This window comes from Gouania willdenowi, chromosome 1 (genome assembly GCF_900634775.1).
Source record: "Gouania willdenowi chromosome 1, fGouWil2.1, whole genome shotgun sequence".
Taxonomy (NCBI): domain Eukaryota; kingdom Metazoa; phylum Chordata; class Actinopteri; order Blenniiformes; family Gobiesocidae; genus Gouania; species Gouania willdenowi.
The window spans coordinates 18668692-18695849 of record NC_041044.1 but is presented as its reverse complement, the minus strand read 5'-3'; the positions used below and the strand labels follow the sequence as shown (position 1 = coordinate 18695849).

Sequence of the window (27158 nt, the reverse complement as noted above, 5' to 3'; positions counted from 1 at the left end):
ACATGGAAGAATAGAGCCCTAAATGAATAAGGTCACTTATTGTTTAGATATTGTCGGTGCCTTATATACTACATACTTTTATATCATTTACACATGGAAATGCAAAGTAGCACTAATGTTGAAATTGTTCGATTCTCAACTTCTGCGGCCCACTTGAGATCAAACTTATCCGTATTTGAACTAAAATGAGTTGGACATCCCTGACATAGAAGATCACATCCACTCTGAGTTTACACCAGAGTTTCTGCATGTATATGTAAATACCTTGTAAACATGGGTGAGATGGAACTAATGTAAACACAGATCATAACAGAGTGTTTGAGTACATTTTGCTTTCTCTTTACAGTAACAATACCAAAGAGAATCTTTTTAAAACTAACTAGTGAGTTGATCAATGATGTCCTGAGTTACTTTCCAGTACTCTATAAACCTTTGTGTTGGTTTTATTTAGTCTTTATCACTAATAAAAAAATATTTTCACAAATAGAAACAGCTGCACCCATGCACTGCCTTTTGGATGAGGAGGAGACATATACTGTATGGTGCGTATTTGTAATTGTTCTCTAAACGCCACAAAATCCAAACCCAAGGGGGAAAAATAACGAATTTTTGAGCATTTCTCTTAGTGTGCCTCTGGTCAATGAGTGGGAAAATGTGCTGGACACTGACCGTTTTTTCCAAGTCTGAGCTCCTCAGCGGTTCTTTTGATCAGAACGTAGACTGACCACAACATACACACTATTGCTACCAGGTGAAACAACACTGAACAGAAGATCTTTCTTCTCTCACTCTTGGACATGTTTAGCTTCTCCCACTGGAAGACACAGCAGTGATGGAGATGCAATAAGAGGGTTGAACTGTGCTCGCTGTCACCCTAGGATGTGTGTGTCCGTGTGTTGGGCTGTGCGGACATACCTTACGCAGAGGTTTGAGCTTCGTCTCCATGATGAAGTCGAACTTGCAGAGTTCACAGCAGCGTGTGTCAGAGGATTTGATCCACTGGTTGAGACAGGCCTGATGAACGAAGCTCAGGCTCCCTGTGCAGCGACACGGCATGATCAGCGGGTACTCCTCATCTCCTTCACAGTGGCAGATCCTGCACACACACACACAACATACACACACTCATCAGTTAGAGAAAACACACAGGTGAAATGATTGCTGCTCCTGCTTCACACTCTTCTTTGTCTTCCACTCTTTTATTTAGGAAGTCAGGCATTCGGTAAGTGGTGACGTTTCTGCCTAGTAACGCCGGACGCCATATTTGTTTGGGGGAAAACAACATGTTGACTCCTGTTGTAACAGAAGAGGTTTCACCATGCTGAAGAGCTGCTCTGTGTTTGGCTGTTCGTCCTATGGCAAAAACAATCCAGATATTAAGTTTTTTTATCATTCCAAAAGAGAAAAATCGCAGAAAACGTTAGCGTTCCATCATAGGACGGTCAAATATGCTGGAGTCTGGTAGGGTGGACAAGGGTAAAAACTGGTTTTCAAAACGTCTCATCTCTACATGTGCTCTCTACATTTCATAACGAGTAAGTGAACAATTAAGATCTGAAATGAGGATTGAGAATTTTAGGGGCATCTTGATGGCTTTAGTTTTCATTATCCATCACTAGATGGCAATATAATGTATTTATAACTGTTGTAAAAATGTACACTGTGATTAATGGCATGTAAGGATTTTACTGCATGATATTTCATAAAAATGGGCTTCATTAGGCAAAGTTTGCATGAATATTTTAATAGCTGGGACTTCCACTGGCCTCTTCTGGTAGTGCGTCTTCATAACTGTATACCATTTTGTAAGAATACAGGAGATATAAATAACTCCAGTGTTTAAATAAAGCCGGTATTGTCATCAGACAACAGGAGGCGGACTAGTTGTTTCCCCCATTTCAAGATAGCACTTGTTTATTTACTACCGCTAACGTCATCTGTGACGTAGGCCCGACTTCCCGAACAGCTGCACACGCACTAACCTGCAGACCTCCAGCTCAGAGTCATCAGAGCAGAATTGTGCAGCACCCCCGTTCAAACCACAATGGTTCTGTGGCGTGGGTACCGACATGTCCCCGCCCCCTGAGCCTTTCTCCTGGTATCTCTTGGTGATGAGTTCCTCGCCTTCCTCAGCCAATGAGGAGCTGCCCCCTGGGTTTCGAGACTTGTTGTCCTTTTTCTCCCCCTCTCTGCTCCTGGACCCCTCCCTAGCTGATGCGTGGCTGTCAGTCTTCCTTGAACTTCTGCTGCTGTGGCGTTTCTTCAGACCGCCGCAGTCCTCCACCAGCGGCTGGTTGTCCTTTCCTTCCTCAGAGCCCACCGACTGCAGCTCCATATTGTCAGCCTTGTTCTCTCTGTCTTTATGCGCATTAGTCAGATCTCTGTCTCTGCTCCCACTGCGACGATGCGCTCTTCTGGCTTTTTCTTTGCTCCAGCTGCGATCATCACGGAATGCCTCGGCCTCAGACGAGGAGTCAGAATGAGGAGGTGCTGAGCAGCGGAGGCGAGGAGGGAGCTCTCTTCGGTTCTTAGAGGAGCGCTCCCTCTTCTCACCCAACTCGCTGCGATCGGAGCTGAGGCTGCGGTCGCTCTGCTCAAGTTTGACGTTCGTCTCGACACACTCCAGGCCAGAGCAGTTTCTTTTCTTGCGGCGGTGGCGTCGCTTCACATGCTTTTTCTGGGCCACAGTGGATGAGCCCAGAGCCGTGCTGGTCACAGTCATACTCGAGGAAGCGTGTGTGTGCTTTTGTTTGTTTGACTCAGCATCCTCATCCTCTAAGCGGGTCAGCTGGCCAGAACTACACACACACACACACACACACACACACACACAACCACACATGAAAATGAAGATGAGTTCAACAAAATAAAAACCATGGCTAGACATGAAACACATGAATATGAAACAATGTGAAGCTCAGCCTTTAACAGAGAGGATGACAGTGAAACTGTAAACTATAACTATAAGCTTCTCACTCATGTTCAGTATGGTCAATTATTTGTAGGACTGGACCCACTTGAAATTTAGCCTGAACACATTTAACGTCTTAACGGCCAATGACAAGTGTCTACATTGGTTTCTATGACAGGATGTTCACAAACAGGCATTTAGGATATGAAAAATGGAAGAAAAAGCAAATGAAAACCTGAAGTAGCCTGTTTGATGACCCCTATTAGACCTGTTTGTGACTGGAATGTGGGTGTTTCAGATATTGTTAGTATTAATGTGTATTTTATTGTTCTGGGTCGTAGTTTTGTGAGATTTTTTAGGTTTATTTATATTCAAGTTAATTTCTGGACTAAGAATTTAGGGCTTATACTATGAAGCTAGATTTCCTCTTATTACGCTAACTTTAATCAGTGTGTGCTGGACTATGAAGCTGGCTAACGTATTACGAAGCTAAATCACCATGGTAACTTAGGTTGAACGACTACCCTGGTTGGGACCAGGTTTTTTTCTCGGATATGAGTGAATACAAAAGCTCCGCCTCCTGACCAATCAGCTCTCTTAAAAAACGACCTGACCAATAAAAGGAGGATCATTGTGAACACGCTGCTGTGTGGATCTGATGTGACGCCGACAGGGGAGAGAGAATATGTATCCTTTATATACCATGACATCCTATAGGAAACATATAGATTTTTATCTGATGGACTGATGAAGTAAAATAAATACATCGGGTGCTTTCAGACCGATAAATTAATTTATTCATATGTTCTGGGGTGATGCAAAGAGCCTCAGTCCTGTAAGATAATGTAAAATATAAATATATTCCACCTCATGATGTAGGTGGAGCTATGAACGCAGCATCAGAGCCACAGACAAGGTAAAAGAGAAAGATCAGAGTATTTGTTTATTCTCTGTTTATAGTCTCACTAATTTAAGCATTAACGCTCATCAATTCCTGAATTAATTATTTGCTTCTTTTACTGCAGCAACAGTGTTAATTTTGGTCTGAATTATGGATTTAAAATCTTCAGATTTTTAAATAATTATTCCTCAATTGTGACATAAGTTGTTCTTTAGTTTCTCAGTGAGTGTGATTGGTCTGACGCTGTAATCTCCACCTCTGTCACTAGAGCGCGCACATAACCAGGCTGAAATCAACACGCTTAACCTAGCGAGTTTTAATCGAGATTCTTAGGACAGCTTCTGTCTGAAGCCTGCTAACGGAGATAATCCAAAATATAATTATGCTTCGTAGTATCGGCCATTTATGTATACCATGTGTTTTGCTTTATGTCCTACTGTGTGATGTGTAAAATGTTAAATTTTATCAGTAAAGTTGTTTTGTTTGAAAAAAAAGAAGAAGCAGCTTGTTTTGTGTAATATTGAAAAAAAAAAAACAACCTTAAGTTGGTGGAAAACAAATCAGATATTGGGTTGATAAATACAAAGTACATGTCAGAGAAATTGCATAAAGTGGCCACTAAGCCATTTTTGGGGGGTCTCCTTACTGACTGCATGTGTGTATGATGAACTGATGACCTGTTCAGGTTGTATCCTACAAAAGACTCATTCACACTGATCAAACATTTTTATGACAGGATTGATAACTTCAAACTGGTCAATGGTCACTTATGAGTAGCTGAAAATAGGCACATAGAACAGTCCTTCTCTCTCCCTTCAGTAGAAACAAAGTGAAGATGAGTGATAAAAGAGTTCCGTGCACTCGCACACATGCATCCAACTGCAACAGAAATGCCCTTCAAAGTTTAGACCCCAAAACCAAATGACGGTAGGATCTAATTCCTACAATCTGTGGAATTTATGAGTTTGTGTGCTACAGGAAACCAACTTATTCAGTCTCCCACTCTGCATAGTGAAGACTGTAAACTGAGTTTGAACATGTTCATGTCATACAAATACAGGCTTTAGAAAGGGTCATTTGTCTTACCTGCATATGTCCTGAGAGGATGGACTTATTGATGTCCTGGACGCTGCAATAGGTCCTATTGTAGAGTTACTGGCCTGAAACAAATGGCATCCTGTCTTCAGATCAAATGTACTGTAACTCTTCAAGTACAACCTTATGTACAAGATAAGCAACTAACTCAGATAATAGAAGATATTTTAACATGTAGATAAAATATTTTTTTGTACAGCCTATGGGATTTCTACAGTGCAATGCCATATATGTGCTTTTAAACATTACTTGGTAAGCAATTAACATATGGCTGTAAAAGACACAATAGATAGTTTTTTATTATTACCACTATGAGTGCTAAACATGTGTCCCAGTGCACCATGTGAAAATTTGTGATTTATTACACTGTTTTCTCCTTTACAAAAGGACATAAAAAAACAGGCACGAACCCAAAGCTGCAGGTGCAGAATCTTAAACGATAGATTTACATTTTTATCCTAAAACGGTAAACAATCTGTGTTGATAAAAGTAAAGCCACTGTTCTATACTCGAGCAATTTCACACAAGAGGGAGTGCTGTTGTGCTGAAATATCAGCACTGGTGTTTCAGCACAACAGCACGACCTCTCGTGTGATATTGCTTTTATACAACAGTTTTACAACCGCATGTTTCATAGTTAAATGACATATCGCGATATTTTTTCGCACAATCGATTAATGATTTTTTTTTTATTTTTATCTGCTTTTTCACTGAACACAGACACAGACATTTTTTTCACTGTTTGTTGAAGGAACCAATATAATGTTTACTGGAATATTGCACTATAACAGTAAGTAAGTAAGTAATGTTTGTTTCTATAGCACCTTTCACAGACAGAGGTCACAAAGTGACCACTGGGACAGAGCTGCCATGCAAGGCGCTAGTCAACCACTGGGAGCAACTTGGGGGTTCAGTGTCTTGCCCAAGGACACTTCGACACACAGACCGGTATAGACCAAGATCGAACCCCCAACCTCTCGATCAGAGGATGACCCCTCTACCACCTGAGCCAAAGAAAGCACTATTGCAGATACTTATTCATTTACATTGATATGTTGACACTTATTTACAGAAATGTTGCACTAAAATAGTGTCACTGTTCATAGGACACTTTTTCAATTTATCATCTTTCAGAGATATAAAATTAAAAAATTGTATTTTTTCACTTAATCTTTTTTTTCTTGCTAACCCTAACCAGTATCGTCATATCGTGAGATAATCGTTATCGTGAGATAATCGTTATCGTGAGCTTTGTATCGCATATCGTATCGCATGGTACCCAGAAGTTCCCACCCCTATTATTAACAGTAATAAGTGACAATAGATTATGATTTGATTGTTTATTTAATAATTTGGCTCCACCAAGAAAAATTGTTCTACAAGTGGAGAGCACAGTGTACTGCGGTGTTGCCCAAGACGTAACTGTATTTAGATCAGCTGTACAGCGGAGTGATATGATCCATAAGGAGTCCCGGTGCTGTTGTTACTCTATATTAGTAAGTTTGTCTGTTAAATTTCTTGGTCGGAACTAACTCTTGTATAATCAGTCATATCTTTGTCATCAAATGCTAAAATTTTTTGTGGTTTAATTAAAACTCTGCCTTGTTCTGCAAAAACTGAATGCGTTTCTATGGGTCACCTTCAGAATCCTCCGTGTTGTATGTAGAGCAGATTTAGGCAGATGGCGCCATGGGGGCCACAAGCTGCCCTCTGTCTAATTTTGTGCAGCCCCCAAAGTAAATCCACAAAATGACTCCAAAAACACACAAAATGACAGCAAAATACACAAACTGACAGCAAAAATACACAAAATGTGTTAAAAAAAAAAAACACAACACAACTATGAAAATACTGTATACAAAATGACAACAAAAACACACAGACCCCGTTCTTTCCTGTATTAGTGCTCAGATTGGTCATGATTCTAAATGCTGACTTGAAAGTAGGGCTTACAATTTCAATTATTACACCTAACGATTACAAAAATCACAATCGAGAAAATGATTATTGAAAAAAATAAGAAATAATATTTTTTTTATGTTTTATGTTTATTTTTATTGAGTTGTTTAATCCATGCACATGCAAGCTCCTCCCCGCCGCCCCGCCCCTCTCAAAGCCAAAGCTAACCTGCAGGCCAACATGAGGACAGTTGTTGCTGGTGGTCTTGAAACATGGCAGGAGAAACGCAGCAAAAACGCATGGTAAACAAGTGGCAAGTCAAGTGTTTGAAGGATTTTATTTATGTTGAAAGAATATATTTTATGTTTTTTTTGTACAAAAAGTAAATAACTTTTTGGTTTGAATAATTGTGATTTCAATTATGACTAAAATAATCGTGATTATTATTTTTTCTATAATCGAGCAGCCCTACTTGAATGTTGATGATGTACCCTCAGATCAGACAATAACACTTTTGTTGGCCCCGCTGTGAGACAAGTTGCCCATCTCTGATGTAGAGCTTCCCGTCATTATAAACTCTATCATTTGAGGTGAGAACAAATCTTGGACAGTCATGAATGATGGTCTGTGCACTGGGTTGGGAAACACTGGTGTATCTCATACATTCAGTCATTAGTTCACAGGTTCTCAATGAGACTACATGGGTTTTGCCAACTTTTTCATAGCTGAGGGATTAATTTGAGTCTCTAGATTAGCAATGGTAGCAGGTGTGTGTGTGTGTGTGTGTTTGCCTGGGAATCATTGTGTCTGTTTGTTGGACATGCTGTGGACTGCTGAACAGTCCTGGCTGTGGACTGCTTCACACCCTGATAATAATGAATGTTAATATACAGTAAGATAAATGCATGTCAGGCCTTAAAAATGACAATACAGACAAAAAATGGCTCAAGTTCTATCATCATTTTATGAAGCAAACAGTGCAACACACTTATATTGTACATACAGTAAGTGGCTCATGTTTCCTTTCATTGCATCTGCCGCACAGCCTCGTCACATCACACTTTGCTTGGATGCATCTTACCATTACACACTGCTAAGTGTGACCTTGATTTTGACCCGTTTGAGTGGTTACCTTGGAGATGTTGCTGGATCGACTCCCTGAGTGCCCAGGTGCCTTCCTCCCCTGCTGGGAGAAGCAGAGACAGAAAATCACTGAAACGTTAAGAGTGCAGAACACAGTGCAGTGATTTAATGCCACAAGTAATAAAACACTGATTGCACTGACGTACAATAGCACTGATAATAAAAAAAGATTACAACTTGTTTCACTGCACTGCCATGATCTGATGATGGAGACTGATTTATTTAATCATATTTAAGGTCCCGTTTATCATTTTTTGGAAAGATAATATAATAACCAGCCTGGAAGGCCTAAAGAAAGCTATCAATACCGTTACTATTAATGGTCTGTCATCCCTGTTGTTATGAGATATCAGATATTAAGTAATAAAAAACACACAAAGGATTTGTTCAAGGCCAGTGCTTCTAAAATAAGGACACGTGTACGCCTCGGGGGTCCATGATGGCCCTACAGGGGGTACTTGAGAGAGAGAAATTGGAAAGTAACAAACGAAAGCATTAAAAACATGGGGTTTTCTAATGTTTATTTTTTAGTTAGAAATGATAATCGTAATTTTGATGGTGAAACTGATCTTTTGAATAGAACATGAACTGAAAATACAAGGGTCAGTCTTGGTCCCACACCAAAAACGACAAAAACCATAGAAATAAATTTATTTCAAAGGCACAAAATATTGTTTCATTCCACTTATTTACAACTAGGGATGTCCCAATACAATTTTTTCATTTCTGATATGATACCGATATTGCTGCCTTGCATATCGGCCGATACCGATATTGATCTGATATCAACATGAATCATACATCCTTTTCTTATTTATTTATTTTAAATTAGTTTTTTCTTTAATAAAATAATAATTACATATTTTGTAGTGTGGAATTTTAGAAAAGACTTGATCAAGTGATGTTACTCAAACAGAGAACAATAGTCAGCAACAGTAGGAATGAGAAAAACTGACCCATTTACTATTAACCAGTTGGTTACATTCATTTTAACCTTCAACATAATATCTACAGTATTCTACAATTGAATTAAATAAATAAAAAAATAATTTGAAAAAATAAAATAAATAAATCGGTTATGGCTCATATGCGTTTGGAAAAAATCAGATATACACTGAAAGGATCTACTAAGAAATTTTATGACCAGTGGCTGCCATTTTTGTCTTATTTTGAAAGTGTGTTGGCTGATAAACTTTCTTAATTTGCATAAGCTCTGTACTTTGTATACTAATCAGTGCCACATAAATATGTAACCTGATTTTCTGCTCCGGTATAGCAGGGGTTGGGGGGGGGGGGGGTTGTTTTGTTTTGTTTTTCTTGTTTAACATTGTGAAAAATAAATAAAAAGACTTCGATCAAAAAAATAAATAAATAAATCAGAAAAAAAATTGCAAAAATGCGGAAATTTGAATACAATATTTGTTTTCAGGCTAATATCGGACCGATATCCAATATCACAATACAATGGTATTTTTTTAAATGTGTGATAGCACTCATTCATTCCATCATTATGCTCTATAGTTGTTTTTTCATAGTATTCTGAGCAAAATGTTGTAGTCAGACAAAGGGGTACTTGAGCCAAAAAAGTTTGAAAAAAATGCATTGACCATATTCTTTTGTTGACCAACAACCAAATCATTAAAAACAGATTATTTAAACCCACTACTCAATTTGTACAATATTATGTCTGCAACTTTTTACTCAAAGTTATAAACAAACGCCTGTAACAGATAGAGACGTAGATGCACACATGCATTATAGTATCCTTTAGTAGACATGCTGAAATGCCAATGTTTTGATTCTTCATTACTAAGTAGCTTTAAAGACCAGCTGCCACTGTCGTTTTTCTTATCAGCAGATCCTGCTGTTTACGCCGTCAGTAGTCATGCGCAGCCGCATGTCCTTGTTAGTTCATTGTGACCTGAGCTAAAGCCAGCCAATCCTCTTACCTGACCGTCCCGCTAAGTGCACAAGATGCTGCTGCTCTGCAATGTGTCTCTATTTTAAGTCAACTTAATGCACTTTTTCTTGGAACTTCCCAGAGCGCTGATTGTCTGATCAACCTTGAACTCACCTATCAGACATCAACTGTGCCTTTCTTTCTGGTCTGTCTGCGTCTCAGTTAAGAGGAGAGCATTCTGTGTGGCAGTTTATGGAAAAGGAAGTCAACACAATAAAGACAGTTATCAATTTATGAATGACGTTCCAGGTTAGTTTGCTACAGAAACTGATCTTGGTTGAGTAACAGTAAGATCTAAATGAAGTTTTAGGTAAATCTATGACTAATGCAATATTAAAAAGAATGTAGGTAGTCATTGTAAATGCCAAAAAAAGAGAAAGAACACATAAGAGCCAAGAGCATTAACCTGCTGAGTACAGCCTGATCCTCTCTACTACAGACACAAATCTGTCTGTCAGTTCTTTTCATAAATGTACAATAATCTTTCCACGCTATAAAGCTCATCCAAGTTAACGGGCTATTCTGGAGCCAATCCCAGTTGACCAGTCAGAACAGAAGAAATGTTGCACAGCCCGCAGTCTGTCACAGGTCACACAGAAAAGAAAATCATGTGAAGCCACCAGCAGAACTTAAACCCATACTGCACTTTCTGGATTTCTTTCTTTTTGTAAGATTAAAGGTCGCTAATTCATACATTTTCTGGTTTTATTTGTGTTGTGCATAATTTGCTCTGTTTTAAAGTCTTCTAAATCAGTGTTACTATACAGTATACTATACAGTTGTAATTAGATTCAATAATAAAGTGAATTGACTGATTGAGGCAGTCCCAAATAGTTACATATAAAGTTGACTAAAGTAAAGTAATTAAAGTAAAATTTTAATAAGCTCAATCGGATGAACATATCAACAGAAGCTGAATTATGCCTATTCAGGTTATATAAAGTATTGCCGATGCACCAATCGATGTCAATTTCGCTTATTTTGGGGGATCGGCTGATCCTTGCATATATAACCAATGTTTTCCGCCGGTCTTTTTCACCTCCACAAAGGTGTTAAAGTGGGTCATAAACTCAGCCACTGACCTCTTCTGCTGTGAGATGATTAACAGCCACGCCTACCAGCTCATGTGTAACAACAACGGTCACCTGGAGCAGTTAGCTTAGCATGTCGACAGTTTGGCAGTTTTACACAAAAAAAAAGAGCAAAGGATAGAGGTGTCCCGATCCCATATTGATATCGGATATCGGCCCGATAGAAAACGAATATTGGATTTTATCGGACTGCATCTAAAATCTCCGATATTGTTTTTGTCCCCGCCCTCTGTTCTTGTTCCCACCATATGCTGACAATAAAAAATAGCTGACTTGAATTGTTTGCACTTTAAAAGTATTATTTGTTTTTATTGGATTTATTTAGGTTATTTTTCAGGGTCTTTTATATATATATATTTATTTTTTTAATTCATTTGTAGAATACTGTAGATATTATGTTGAAGGTTAAAATCTATGGAACCAATTGGTTAATAATAAATGTTTTTCTCAAACCTACTGTTGCTGACTATTGTTCTCTGAGTAACATCACTTGATCAAGCCTTTTATAACATTACAAACTATGAAATAAGTAATAAAACTTTATTTGTCCTCATGGGGCAATTCAGTTTCAGTTACATCTCGACCAAGAAACATGAAAGACAATAACATATCACATGAATGCAGGAATGTAAGAAGTTAATAAAATCAGACTTTCCACACAAACAAACGTTAATTGGGCGTTAATATGAGGGGGAAAAAAGAGACATTTTAACTGTAGCTCAGATAGAAAAAAGTGTCCAATCTTCACCCTGCAGTAATCTGATCAAATCAACTTGTTGTTTATCATTGAAAGCATTTCAAATTAAAAGTGCGCTTTATCATTTTCACAGATTTCAATCACATTTACAAGAATTAGGAAAAGTCCATGTTCTGTGATTTCTAGACAGCCCAAAAATAATGACATCATGGCCCAGTCCGCCTTCTTGGCTTCAGACCTCCTTCATTCACAGATTACGAGCCTTTGGTTGATTCACGCATGGTGGGCGTGTCAGGAACCTGGACCGGAGAGAGTCACGCAACTGCAGGCGTGTAAAAAAGCGCTTAAGTCCAGACGGGAGAATAGACCCGTCTGTCATTACCTTTTGAATTATGAAAATGTTACCCATGATACACTTCATTATTTCTGTAGAATATTTGACTTGTAGCAGCTGTTATCCTGTACGCTGTTGCAATTTATTTTTAGAATAATATTTTTACATTTAAATATTCACAAAGCTGCTGCATTTGGACATTTTTTATTCTTGCTCTACAAGGAAACTTAACACTCAGGACACTTTATTGGTAGTTTAAGATGTTTTGGTAATTTGTCCTGTAGATTATCATTATATCACCTACCCCCAAACCCTTTATTTGTAAAACCAAAATACTGCTGTGCACTTTATTTTTGGCAAAGAGCTCCAAACAGGTCTGCAGTGGAACCTGATGGACATGTTAATTTTGTTTTTAAAATGTGAAAAATGAAAGACTAAAGGAAATGATATAATTTAGTATTTTGGACAGCAATGTTCTAAACTTTTCATTAAGATTTGAGATAACTACCTCATGTGCAGTTAAAACAACACATTTGCATTGTTTCACAGGTATTGTTCAATGTTTTACAATAAAATAGGATAGGAACATTTGAGGTGTATGATGTCAGTTATGAAAAAAAATCGTGATTGGACAAACTCGGTATCGGCAGGTCAGGCTTTTAAAAAAATCGGTGATCAGTGATTGGCCAAAAAAAATGTACTCGGTGCACCCATATTTTTTAGTGTTAACAGTCAATACTACAACTAATACAACAGTGTTAATACTCAGTCATTCCATTAGCAACAAAACATATGCTTTTCCGTAAAAAATAATGTTATGGTAATAGTAAAATGAGGTCGTAGCCATGAGGTAGTGTTTTCGACAAACAAACAATCGGCAGAGCAACGCACTGAATTACAGTAAGTTTAAAGAAATTTAAAAAATAAATGCACTTCCTAAATTAGTACTTTGAGTTTGCTGTAATTCCATGTCACACACACAAACAACATTACCGGTACCCAGGTGCATTGTGGGATTAAACCTTGTTTCAGCACAAACGTAGAACTTCCTAGCACACTTTTTAAATTAAAACTCCCAGCAGTTTGCAGGTTTACAAGAATGAGATCCTGAGTAATGAGAAAAGCTTCTTAAACATCTATTTTATATTCAACTATTTTAAATGAATTAGAAACTATTGTCATTAAAAAAGTGCCAGTAATAATAAAGTGGTCTCTGTTGAACTACTGCATGAACAAAGGACCTAAATAAACACAAATGCTTTTAATTGCATGTACATGAAACAACTGATCAGTAACGACTGGATCAGTGATACATAGTCATCAGAGTCTGGATGTGGACACAGGATATGCATGGAGTCTGGTGTTGCCATTCTAAATGTTTTATGTGGGAGGATTTCTTTTTTTTTTTTTAGAAAGCCAACACATCAAAGCAAAGAAGCCACATGAGCCCCTCAACCCACACAGTTGCAGTTTGTAAGTACACACTGTACTTCGTAGAAGGCTGCATTATCTAAGCTGCATTATCAAGAGATTTAGATTGTCACATTTAAGTTAGTACCGTAGTTGGGCTCAGGGTCAACGCAAACCCTGAAGACAATGTGATTTCACTTGTTGGACACAATGTTCAACAGATTAGTGTGTTTCAATCCAGCTGCTGGACAAAAAGCTTATTAGACCTTATGTAACGTCTTAATTTAATTACAATAATAATAAAAATACTACCGTATTTTCTGGGCTACTGAACGCACCGCTGTATTGGCCGCATTCCAACAATTTAGCAATTTTCCGACGACTCGGCCAATCAGAACGGGCAAATGGGTGGGCTGCTGTACTCCTGTTAATGGAGGTTTACGTATATTTCTGCGTATTCTGATCAGTTTCAACTGATAAGTTTCTATCTCCATGTGAAGTCTCCTCCTCACTGTCCCACGTCTACATATCAGTCCATTTACAGCTTTTTATGGTTACTTTCTGAAACCAGACTGATACAGCGCTCCGTCCGCTCCCGTGCACCATCGCCTCAGCAGCAATCGTCGGGAATACGGCCACGATCGCTTCCTTACAAAGCCAATGTGGTTATTTAGCAACTTTATGCTGTTTATTGTTTCTATTGTATAATAAACTGGCTGATTATCCGGAGTGTTTCAGCGCTCTCTCTCTCTCTCCGTGTGTGTGTCAGTTACATCAGCTGTCAGTCTCAGTCCTGTGTACAATCGCCCTTGATAAACCTAACGCAGTGATTTGACAACTTAATGCCATTTATTAATTCCTGCTATTAAAAAGTGGTTGAGATAACTTACGTTTTAAATCTCATTGTGCTTTTTCTTTTTTTTTTTATTTCACCTTTGTTTAACCAGGAAAAAAATCCCATTGAGATTAAAAACCTCTTTTTCAAGGGAGTCCCTATATACACCGCCTCCCCTTCCACAAACTTCAATTTATCACCGGTATTTGATTTGTATTGAAACAATCAGCAATCTTTTTTATATAAATCTAAATATATAAATAAAAACAAATATTCAGCAAATGTATGACTTCTGCTGTCACTCCCTACCACGCAATTCCCCTTCATACGGACCATGAAGCATCACTTTCCCCACATTATCCAAAGCTGGTTTCTGAACGTTCAGTTCACCGTGATGTTCAGTGTCTGTTACAGTTCATTCATTCTGCTGTAGAGGGGACTGTCAGTAATACTCTGCCTACCGACAGCCGCTTTCACTGGACACGTGTGTGACTGAAAAATCCACACAGAGCACCACCACATTGGACGCACCCTCAACTCTTAAGGAAAAAGATAGCGTCCTATACGCCGTAAAATACGGTAGATGTTTTTGTAAATGTATTAACAAAAATGTTAAAAGTGCAAGCTTGCAATGTGGTCCCTTGGTCAGACAATCAAAGTCAATCACAGTTACAGAAAGCTAAGCTTCTGTAATTCTATGAATGTACACATCACCACATGCTGAGCAGTCTCTGATCAAAATTGTTTGGGTCCGATGCCGATACCGATATTGGAGGGCTTAAAAATCAGATAAATCGGCTGATATATGAAAGAAGAACATAGATATACACAGAATATACACTCTAAATAAGGTCAAATTCTTATAAAATCCAAAATATAATTGATGAAAAACAAGCAGAACACTACTACATTTAAAATATGAACAATGAACTGGTGCACTGCATTTCTCCCAGTGTTTCCACACTAAATAAATACATTAGTTGGAACCTTTTTAAAATGGTCCGAACGAAGACATTAACTTGTGTAATAGCACTATACATAGAATTGATGATAACAAGATATCGGTCCAAAAAGGTGATACAAACTGTGTGCATGTGACTATCGGATTGTGTCAAGTTTGCTTAGATTAAAGTAGTTTCGAGTTGTATAAGAAGATAGGAAAATACCAAGTGTACACTTCTGGTTCCAGAACAAAAGCCTGTACAAAGACGGTATGCGAGGTATTCTTTTTTCAGCTCCTTCCCTTTGGGGGCCATTATTACAGCAGCTTTTCTGACACTTTATGTTTGAAAAACAATCCTTTATTCCGATCATTCTCACTCTCCAACCAAACCACCTCCAGCAGTGTGTACTCGGTAGGGATGTAACGATTCACTCAACTCCCGATACGATTCGATTCACGATACTGGGTTCACAATACGATTCTCTCACGATTTATTTTACAAAATGTGACTGTAGACAAATTTTTTTTTGGGAAAAAAACTAGAAAATAGTGTATTATTTTCCTTTTATTTTTCATTGTCAAAAGAATCCCTTGATAAACTATTCAAAAGAATGCAATTTAACTAAAAATAAATCTTGAATGAAATAAATAAAGGAATAATACAAATGAAAATGAAGCCTATTAATTTAAATTCTGGTTCTATAATAAACAATGCAAAACTGCATAATAGTTCTTTTTTCATTTAAAAGTGCAATTGAAAATGTATTTTGTGCCTTAACAATTGGACTTTAAAAAAAAAAAAACGTGATTACACTGATTTACGTCATATTTGTTTGGACCAGCAGAGGGCGCTGGTAACACAGTGGTCGGTTGGCATGCAGATATTCTTGCAGTGAAGAAGAGAAGCTATGCTAGCAGACAGAGCTAATAGAAAAACGTGACTTTTACAGATATTCAAGAAATATTACAGATATTCTTTCAGTGCTAAAGGGGTAATGAATCATTTATTAACATATTTAAGAGTAGAAGGCGGCCAGAAAGAAAGTATTAGCAGACTCCGCCCACCGCCTACACTTGTGGATAGCGCCCTCTGCTGGTTAAAAAAAGTACTGCGATTCAATTTTCAGAAAATCGATATCAACCGTGATACTTATGAATCGATTTTTAACTGCCTTACGATTAATCGTTACATCCCTAGTACTCGGGTATCCATTATGACCATTATGTTAGCAAGAGGGGGGCACCTTAGTTGTTAGTGGTTAGCAGTTCTGCCTTACAACAAACATATCGTGAGTTTGGATTCTTGGATAGAAACCTAGGATTATTCTGTGCATAGTTTGCATGTTCTCCCTATACTATATGTTTTCACTGCAAACCAGGTTTTGTAGCTACTATTCTACTGTAAAATCATCAACAGGTACTTCCCTTTGACACAACCTTACACCATCCTTATGACATTTGATCACTTCCAATATGATACCGTTATAATAGCCTTTCAATGTAGGGATGTCCCGATACAACTTTTTTACGTCCGATACAATATCGTTCTTGCAGCCTTGAGTATTGGCCAATACCAATCCGATACATTATCAGCACGAATCATACATACTTTAATTAATTATTTTGTAGTGTGGAATGTTAGAAAAGGCTTGATCAAGTGATATTACTCAGAGAAAAATGGACTAATTTATCGTTAACCAGTGGGTTACATACTGTACAATTTAACCTGGCTTAAACACAAGAACATTCTACCATTAAATTGAATAAATTAGAAAAATAAATTAGGAGACCCTGAAAAATGACCTCAATAAATCCAATAAAAACAATATATATTGGAGACTTTAAAAGCAGGCCGATAAAATCCGATACTCGTTTTTTTTCTCGCTGATAGCAATATCTGATATCATTACCAGATTGGGACACACTTTGGCTTAACTATCCTTTCAGACAGAAAAATATGCCAACAATTCACCTTTCATTCCCTGGTTAGGGGTTTGCATTAATTGGCCTGGTGCTTTTTGAGGAGTTTTTCTATGCAATGGCATCACGGTTTATCCACCAAAGGTAGGTAAAGAAGTCCAGTCTCCCTGTCTGACCTGGGTTACTGGGATAGTTTACTAAATGTAGACCCTGCTTAGAGCCCCCACTCTGTGTGCATCGTTAGTGTGGTCTGAAAGGACCATACATAAGGTTAATTGGAGTCGCTGAATTGCTGGTAGGGAGTGAACGAGTGTGAATGTAATGTCTCTTCTATATGTAATGACTCTACATAGACAAAGGGTAATAAAGCACTTCTCAGCCTACTTACTGTGAAGCCACAAGGCTAACACAAAGAGACAAGTCAATCCCACATACACACAAACACATTATGATCAATCCAACTCCTCAAATGAATCTATCAATCATGTTGTCAATCTATAATCAGCCAGGCTTTCTTTTCTTGCACTGCCATTAAGTCGTGTTACACAACTAGAAAAAGAGGGCTTAGACCCTTTCAAGGATGGATGTTATCTATATTCACAGACATTTAATATAAAAAAAGAAGGAATTAACTGCAAAAAAAGTTTGATAAAAGTTTGTGACTGATGAATATCAATTGAAAAAGCAATGTAGCTAAAAACAAACCCTGCTAATACTGATTTACAATTATGCCTTTTACTCGTGCAGCGCAATATGGAGAACATTTTATATCACAATAGAGGTAGATTTATATCCTTATAAAGATATATATCCTGATATACTATTTCTTCCTTAAAATTACAAGAAATGAATGGAAATTTGCTATTCATTCATTATATATTTTATTATATATAAAAATGTTTTCTTTAAATAAATTCGTAACATGATATTTTTCCTTTTTCTCAGTACCTTTAGAATTTTGTGACCAATTTCTGCGATTGTTATGGCTTAAAATGCCTGATTTTGCAGCAGCTTTTTCCAAATATTGTTTCAAAAGTTGTGAATAAGGCTACATATTTTTTATAATAAACCATTATTATTTTCCATAACTTTGCATAGACCTGATTACTTTTCAATTCTTTCAGCTCAATACAGAAACGATCAGATTCACAAAAATTTACCAAGATATGGATAATTTCCATCACAGTGTAAAGGTCTAGTGCAGAGAATATTACAGTGTTTGTGTAAGATTTTATGGCAAAAACAAAAGAATATCCCAAAATAAATGGTACTTCTCCTTTAACAATCTTCTCAGCTATTTTGCTTGTATGAGTCATATTGGCTGTAGTGACAGTTTGTAACCAGGCTAATTGATGATTCCGTTCACGGAAGCAGCGTTTCACCTCTGCATACCACAGTATCCATTTTCTGCATCTTTGTCGCGCTAAACGCTCATGTCCAAACACGGCCCGGCTGGTTTTAAATGATGTAGAATTAGGCTGAGATCGGACGCAACCCATGGTGGTTGTCAATGGCCGCCAGCTGATGGTTGCTTACACAAGGCACACAAGTCATACCTACTTCAGTCACCTCGATCGAGAAAGTAGCAACTTTGCTTTGAGTAGATTAGCCTGCTTCGTGATATTTTAGCAACAGAGTGGGACCAAGGCCACTCACATTAAATTAGGGATATAAACGATAGAGGGTCATATCACACCATAGATGACTTACCCGCAGTGTTAGACAATGGGGAGCGATGTAGCAACGTGGCGGCCATCTTACCTTAGACAGCTGGCCCTGCTCATTACATCAATGTCAATGGTGCATGTACTATTTAAATACCCCTAACTTGCTCAATTTCATACCAATTTTCTAACAACAAGCGGCAATTTCAACATATACAAGCATCCTATGTCATACCTACGTATAATAATGTTTGTAATAAGGCAAACCGTTTGTAAATCCATCAATATTGCATCGAGTTAAGGGTATTTTTGTTTAAGCTTATCACTCACCTTCCAACAGCTACCGTAGAATGTGTCAGAATGTCAGTTGTCTGAGGTAAGATGGCCGCCGTTGAGCTACGCTGGCCAATCCCGCTTGCGTCACCTAGTGTTTATATATATATCTATGCTTTAGCCAGCAGCGTTTCCTGTTTTTGCCTCCAGCCACGTCATTCGTGATGTGGGCCTTTAAGGAGTCTATAGGTAAAGACTTTCCTTGCAGTAAAAGACCAAATAACTGTTTCTCTCAGTGTAGATTCCCTCAGTTGATGACTATTTAGAAACCAGTAGAACAGATGATTTGTGGAGCAGCGCAAAAAAAAAAAAAAATGACGCATCCTTGAATTGTAACAAATAAAAGACGCTGAGTGGATTGAGGAGGGCGGGCTCACTGAAAAGTGAAGAATCAACCTCAGCATGATTGAACGTTGCTCCTCTGATATGCATGGGTTGTATCATCTCATTCACCTCAGGATTATCTTTCCCAAAGCTTACATACCAAAAACAGAAAACCACAGAAGCTTAAAATGGATTGGATTAAGTTTTACCTTTCATAAAATCTTCCATATAAAACACAAAGAGCACCCTAGCAAACTAAACAGCAGAAAAGTGTAAGATCAAGCCAACATTTAAACACCAACTATAAAGCCAATTCTCTGTCAAACCAGCAGATTTCATCAGATATTACAAGTATTTAACAAAACTGACCAATCAAACTTTGAGGGACAATCAGATTCCCACAGTCCCTCATTATAGTATTGAACTGTTTGAAAGCAGATAAAGTTTTAGTGCTTCAGCTATGCTACTTTTGTTAAAAATATAAATTAGAATGTTGAGAAGTTGAACAACAAAAGGCCCAGAAACTAAATTCCCATCTATGGAGAACGAGTGCATTAAGACCTGGAGAAAGACACAGCAAGAGAAACATGTGAAAGCTAAGCTAGGCTAACGTTGGCCTGCTGGTGGGTACATGTGTTCACTGAACAAAGTGGATTACCTGCCACGTTGGAGGACTGCTTTGCATGTCAACAGGTGTGTTGACTTTGGCCATCCAGTCATTATTGTTATCATTATCCTTTCATTTTTCTTTACAGTTTGTTGGGGAGAAACATGTACAATTGGTAAATGAGCGGTCAGAACCAAAGTGCAACGATACACCAGTGACGGAACCTCATCTTGTTAGGTGACTATTCAAACTGTAAGACTCCCTTTACAAAAGGGACTCTTGTCGCATTGCAATTCATCAATTTACTAATGCTAAAATCTTTAAGAATTCATGCAGGACCGTGACGTTTTTAAAGAAAACTCTAAACGGTATCTGTTCGGTTTACCAATAAATACAAATATACATGTATATGCTGTTATGCTTTTAGACAGCTTTTAAAATTGACCTAGAAATGATCCTTTACTGTTCATCTGCTTATGATAAGAGTCGAACAAACATTTATCTATTACTGATAAGTCATTTTGGCATTTCTTGAAAAACAGTGTCCCGTTGTAACCTCAATTTTAAATCTGCCCTTGTAAACTTGGGACAAAAGATTAAAGTCACATCATCAGGTCACAGTACAACCTTTTAATGAGTTATTTACTGAAGTTATGTGATGTAACCCATAGAAGATTGAGCTGAAAGCTCCAACCCTCCTCAGAGTGTGAAGTGATAAAAAGCTGCCATGTTGATCAACAGTGTACATGTGACAGACTCAGGCAGTCAAAGGAAAGAACTAGCTGCTACCCACAGGACTTCTTCTATTGCGCAACACAACAAGCTGTCTGCGTTTTCAATGATTAGATGTATTGAACATTAATGTATCTCTAAACGAGGTGTTAAACACTAATAGTTTGTGCGTTTTTGGTGGAATTCGTGCAGCTTTAGAGCTTAAGTTAGAGAGGTTAAAAGCTCACCTCAGTCTTGTCCTTTGAGCGACTGGTATTTTTGCCATTGCTGCTCGCCTCCTTGGCTGGAACCACAGTTATCTGTTGTACTGGCATGCTGCTGTTTCCAGGCAACACTCGGGTGTTACTCTCACAGCATTTCCAGTACGCCGCGCCTTCCTGTCCTCTAATTAGAATCCCTGCGTGGGTTACGCTGTCCCATCCACAAGCTCTTTACGGAGGGAGGAGACGGCGCCACTGACAATATGTCCTTTATTAGTCCAATCCGGATGATCAAGTGGAGCTGAGACGTTTTGGAATCAAGTCACCGTGGCAACAAAAAGACAGGTCTGAGGATGGTGGGGTGTGAGGTTGTCATGACAACAGGGAAACTACTTCACAATGAGAACCTCCTCCTCCTCCTCTTCTTCAGCACTCCTGCTGAGACAGAGAGGAGAAGACGAGCAATAAACGCTGATGCATGAAGCACGTCTGTGGTCGTGATGCGTCTCAGTGAGTGCGTGCAAGTGCGTGTGAATATGTGAGTGCGTGTGTGCGATTCAAAGGGGTGGAGCCAGGATTTTGTCATGTTGGCTGTATAACAAACATACGGTCCAGGAGGATTAGGATTTAGACTGCCCTCAATCACCCCTATGACCAGTGATGTTGCTAATAAGCTTATACTACTTGTGCACATGGATGACATCCACTTACACATGAAACGCACACTCCCCAATTGTTGAGGAACTCCCTGATGTGAAAGTATGTGTTAACAGACATCACATCCCCTCATTGCTTCGGTCTCATTAAAGCAGTAAAGGTTTAGCAGTGGATTGAATGACCATTTAAGTGAGAAAACCAGACAAATCCCTTAAAACTAAATCAGCGTCTCCACACAGGACGGGATGATAGACGATACTGGGCTCACAATAACATATGGGACAATATCTTTTTAAAGGGAAAAAACAACTGACAATTCCTGCCAGTCTAAAATTTAAACCAAATAATGTCATTATGACATTCTTCAAAAAGATATTCTTACCTGTCCATAATGATTGTTGGTTTGTTTTGTTTTTAAACGAGAACAGTCTTAACAGCCCAGATGTGGACATGTGGTTTTTCAACAATATTAGCTTGTCTACATTTTCTAACTGTAATTAATCAGAATCAGATATGCTTTATTTATCCCGGGGGGAAATTTCTTTTTTTTTTTTTCACAGATGCTCCAGAAATATTGCGAATGTAAAGAAGAAACACTAAAACATAAAAAAGAAAAAAAAGTACATAATTGAATAAAACACTGTTCATCAAATAAGGATAAAATACAAGTGCACGCGAACAGTGACTGTGTCTCCTGCAGTTAAAAAGACACTCATTTGAGAAAGGTATTGACAATATACCTTGTGATAATTTATTATTGCAATATCTTGTTGCGCAATATATTGTCCCATCCTCAGTATTTACTGTGTAGGTGTAATCCTGTTTTAGAATGTCTCGGGTCAAGAGGATTATGGTTGATATAACTGGGGCTGTTGGCCATGCCATGATCACTAAGGAGCAGTGACTGACTGAGGTGATGAGGTGTTCACAAGGCAGTGCCAGACTGCTCCTGTGTTACAGGTCACATGTCATAACCCCAGATTACAGAACTGCATGTTTGTACTTAAAGCTGCAGTATGTAAGTTTTTTTTGTTGCATAATTTGGTCGAAAATACATAATAATCTTTAAGCATATTGTAATCCAAATTGTTTTGAGCGGACAGTGAATCTCTGCTCCTTCTCCTGGCCCTGTAAATGAAGTTTATGAATTCAGGAGCGTGACGCTGGAGGTCAGCCAATCAAAGATCTTTCTACAAATACATGTGCTCCATTGGCTGTTTTTGGGCATTACTATTGGCTGCTCAAGTAAAGTGTAATGGTCTAAGTCTCATCGCGGCTTTAGGCACAACAGTTACATGGCAAATCAAGCGGAAAAAGGCAGACTGATGTGGAGAAGCAACAGTTTAAAGTCGCAAACATACTAGGGAGGAACGGACCACTTTGTGTCCTCCCGGATCCCCATGACTGTGCAGGGTCTGCCGCACACACTGGTGTCAAAGGGAGAGTGAGAACAGACGGGATAAATAGCATGTAAACTTAAGAGAAGCTTATTCAAGGTGAGTTCATTTTATAGTCTGGATGTGGAGTGATAGTTTTCCCTCTGCGCTGAGCGGCTACTGGGATCAGTGCAGCCGCCTCTGTGAGTTGACAGCAGCAGCCACTGTTGAGGGCAGTAGCCACAGAGTGATATGTGCGTTCATGTCAGAGTCTCTAAAACACCAGAAAAAATCTCCAATAACACAAGATAAAGTTCATACATTTGTCACTATGTCTCTATTGAGAAAAAAGTCAGTGCTCACAAAGACACCGGTAAGGGAGGTTCAGTTTCGGTTTCAAAACGGAGCGGAGAGAGAATTCTACAAACTGCAGCTTTAAGGCTATTATACTTTTAAATGACTTGCAGATAATTACCTTTTTTTCTTTAAATAAATTGATCTAATCTGTCCCTGGAGAATTTGTCAATAATCTTGAAGAGTTGTGGTAATAATAAAATTGGCCTGTAATTGGGAAAATTATACTGTACATCTCCTGATTTATACATTGATATTACAGTGTGTTATCTGTTTTCCTTGGGCTTGGAAATATTCCATGCTGAAAAGACACATTGCACCTCTAGCAGCTCCATGTGTCTGCAGGATTATTTTCGTTGGCAACAAATCTAAACTGGAAATAAAGTGAAATTAATGCAGTGGGCGCAATGCAATTCATCAAACCAGGAACTGTTTGCGGTGAAAATAGTACGACCCACATTCAGGTGCAAACTCACACACAGAACTGAATAAACAGCGGCGATGGAAAAAAAAGACTCCAGTTAACCTAGTATAAGAAAATAATTTAAATATAACAATAGTCAATATTAACAGCCACTGAATAAGAAAATGCAGTGTGTGAGGGAGAGAAAAAGGCAGCGCGTGTGGCTGCTGTGCAGAGGATACTGTGCGTCTGGAGATCCATGTATGTCGCTCCGGAGTCGGACACACCACTCCAGTGAGCTCCTGCGTCTTTCTCTTCCTGTTTTGACCCTAAAACTCTCGTGTTGTGTTGATGCCAGGCCAGAATCATCTGAGCTCCTCCGCAATTTACGCAGCGATGGTACAATGTTCACAAATGAGATTGTGCATGGCACAGCGCTGCTTCGGAGCTCAGACCTACTGGATGATGCTCAGTAGATCATCTTCAAATGGTGCTGATCAACTGATTGATCGAGTCTGATGCTGCATTTACTCAGATCAATGGCATCAACAAATCAATAGGACGATTTTTGTCCAAATCTGCCTGTTTTAAGAGCAAAGTTACACAACCACGCGGAGCATCCACATTAAAGTAGGGGGACAAATATAGGTTTCAGGTCAGGTTTTTGAAAATGTTTTTTTTTGTTTTGTTTTTTTTTTAATATTTTATTTGTTTATTTTGTTTTCTACATTATTAAATGTTTGTGTAGCAGACAGAGAAGTCCCCCAGCCTCCAATTGAACTTCTTCAAATGTAATTTTGTGCTTCTGTGCACTCACCTCTCCACGTTGAACGAGCAAAATGTTAATTTCCACGTCTATACGCGCACCTATTAGTGGCGTAATGGTAGTGAATTCCCCACAGTAGGTGAGGAAACAGCACCACCAAAGGATTTAGGGACGCACCTGGTTTACCAACCTTTATTTCAGATCTTAGTGTTTAGCACTTTTCAATAGATCTAATGCCCAATGGCCCAGAGAAGATCTGAACAATTGACACCTCTCTAAAGCTAATGTGGGGACTCTCCACTTGAACACCCACACAGGCAATGGGTCCATAAATAATTAGGGTTAACATGATCTCACCTGAACTTGAGAGGGGTGTGTAAGTCGGCTTTTTACAGTTTGCTGAAGTGTGAGACAGAGATAAAGCACACCGTGTGTGTGTATATGTGTGTGTGTGTGTGCGTGTGTGTGTGATCCCAAACACTGAAATGCCCCTTTAACACTGGGGGTAAGAGTCTTGCCCTCATTCTGCTTTAGTGTTTGAAGGGACCCAGCCTTTGGAGAGCAGCTGATTGTACTGTTGACGTACAGCTGTAGCGGTTACAGGGTATTATAAAGAAATGCTGCTAACTGAGCTGGAGGCTTTAACCATCATGTTCTGTCTGCTGGTTTTTGCCCTGGTCACTCTAACTGGGATGCTCAATGAGGAATGTGCGCACTTGTCTGGTATGGTTACACACAAAAACACAATTGATATGCTTTTATTACTAGAGTGGACTAAATAAATTGTGGATTTATTGAGATGTTTAAGTGCAATTTAAAAAAATAATCAGAAGACAAGAGCACTTCCGGCAAGCCACATTAATAACAATACAGTTGGTCTAAAAGTATGGGCACTAGGGAATGGAACAATCGTCATTCAGACATAATAATCAAATCATACATTCATGCAATCATTTATTTTAATGGTAAGTTACACAAATTACTGTAGAAGGATATTTTAACAGATTGACGGATATTTAAATACTGTAGCACTATGGTACTTGAGCTGCTGATTTATAATATTTGTTTATTATCTATCATAAGATCTATATCATTGAGAACAGCCCTTCTTGTGTTTGTTTGTTGTATATGATACAAGTTCGAACTGAACAGTTTACAGATATCCTCTAGTAGCTGCTAGTTTAATGAAAGCTTCATTTGTCTTCTGTGTCTGAAGGCAATTTCTATGATTGATTTTAAAAACAGCAATTCATTAGAATGACAGGGGAAAAAATGAAATGCTGTGAAAAAGTGCATCTAGATGCATCAACTCAAAATTGAATCGACATAAGTGAGTGAAATTTAATAAAGATCAGTCATTTGCGAACTGAGATATACTTTTTGAAATGTCACCAATGATGATCAAGAATCCGTATATTGACCTGGATCTCCTCCAATGAGTTCACTCAGAATGGAGGCTTATTCAAGGAGTTAAGGATTTAATATTGCCCTGGTATGTTGAGGAAGTGGGAGAAGCGGGAAGGAGGAGCTGCTGCCTCAGCTCTACACACAGTGAAGGACGGGGGAGTTGTCGCTTGAAAAGTTCAGATTTTCCAACTTTGAGGTACGAGGTCGCGCTTGACCTAGTCGCTCAAATCACGCAAGTTACGTCGCTTGAGGGGAGATAATTTGAGGTCGCATCATTTACATTGATTTGAATGTAATCTAGTCGTTTCAGTCTCTCGCCTCCGCGCTGTCACGTAACAACAGACCATTCAACACATAAGTGCTCCTGGACCAAGAACCATGTTTATGCATTAAATACATTTTATTTAATCCTCATCTCCTATATAAGTGCATTCCATTTTTTGAAACGGCGGTACTGAAACTGATACCGTTGCTATTTTTATGACCCTGCGGTATACAGTATTACCACCCAAACCTAGTATAGATACAAAGTTAATAATCTTTTTTATTCAATTTTTTTTTTTTTTTTGCAGAGACGAACATGAAACCATTAAGGCCCAAACAGACAGTGTGACTTCAGTCAAAGCTGAGAAAACTCTCACCAGTTTAGGTTTGTGCGTGTGTTTCTGTTTGTGTGTGTGTGTGTTTGTTAGCAGTTCTCAGACCAAAGTCTGAATGATGACCTGTAAAAGTGTGCATCTTGTTCCAGGATCCTGCCATTAGCTTCCAGGATAAGAAACAAAGGAGTGGCCTACATTGCACACTGTCAAAGGAATCCAGCAGAGACATGTCTACGTCAACAGTGTGGCCCGACTGGATCGTACACCTGTTCTACCTCTTTTCTAATGGACTGCTTTCACATATAGAAACATCGTGTATTGCGTTTTTCACCAACAAATCTGATTCTTCATGTAAGTCTTAAAGCCTATACATCTTTACTCTTTAGACAGTGTTGTTTACACTCCAGGTCAGATTTAAAAGAATGCCCTAATCTAAGATGATTTTAGGGACTTCTTCTGAACATAGAAAATTCTCAATCACTTTCAAGCTGCTTTGTGGGACTGTGTACATATAAGAAGCTCCTCAGGTGGTCAGTAGTGAACTTAGAAGCTCCACCGAACTATTTTCAATGGCGTGTTTTCACTGCATTTTGCTCT

The 27158-nt window shown here is 38.5% G+C and overlaps 1 protein-coding gene across 5 annotated transcripts in view; it reads right to left on the bottom strand.

The window, feature by feature from the left end:
- marchf1 (membrane-associated ring finger (C3HC4) 1) overlaps nt 1–27158 on the bottom strand; it is a 49275-nt gene that overhangs the window by 3823 nt on the left and 18294 nt on the right. For 2 of the 5 annotated variants that reach the window (XM_028444321.1, XM_028444344.1), the window contains exons 1-6: nt 21027–21499; nt 7939–7992; nt 4899–4972; nt 1983–2798; nt 916–1096; nt 670–814 (exon numbers count right to left, since the gene is read on the bottom strand). In XM_028444321.1, coding sequence (XP_028300122.1) covers nt 670–814; nt 916–1096; nt 1983–2798; nt 4899–4972; nt 7939–7992; nt 21027–21113 — 1357 coding nt within the window. In that variant the 5' untranslated portion in view covers nt 21114–21499. Of the gene's footprint in view, nt 1–669; nt 815–915; nt 1097–1982; nt 2799–4898; nt 4973–7938; nt 7993–21026; nt 21500–27158 lie in introns of those variants that run through there. The other 3 variants (XM_028444329.1, XM_028444337.1, XM_028444352.1) reach the window with 3 other exon arrangements.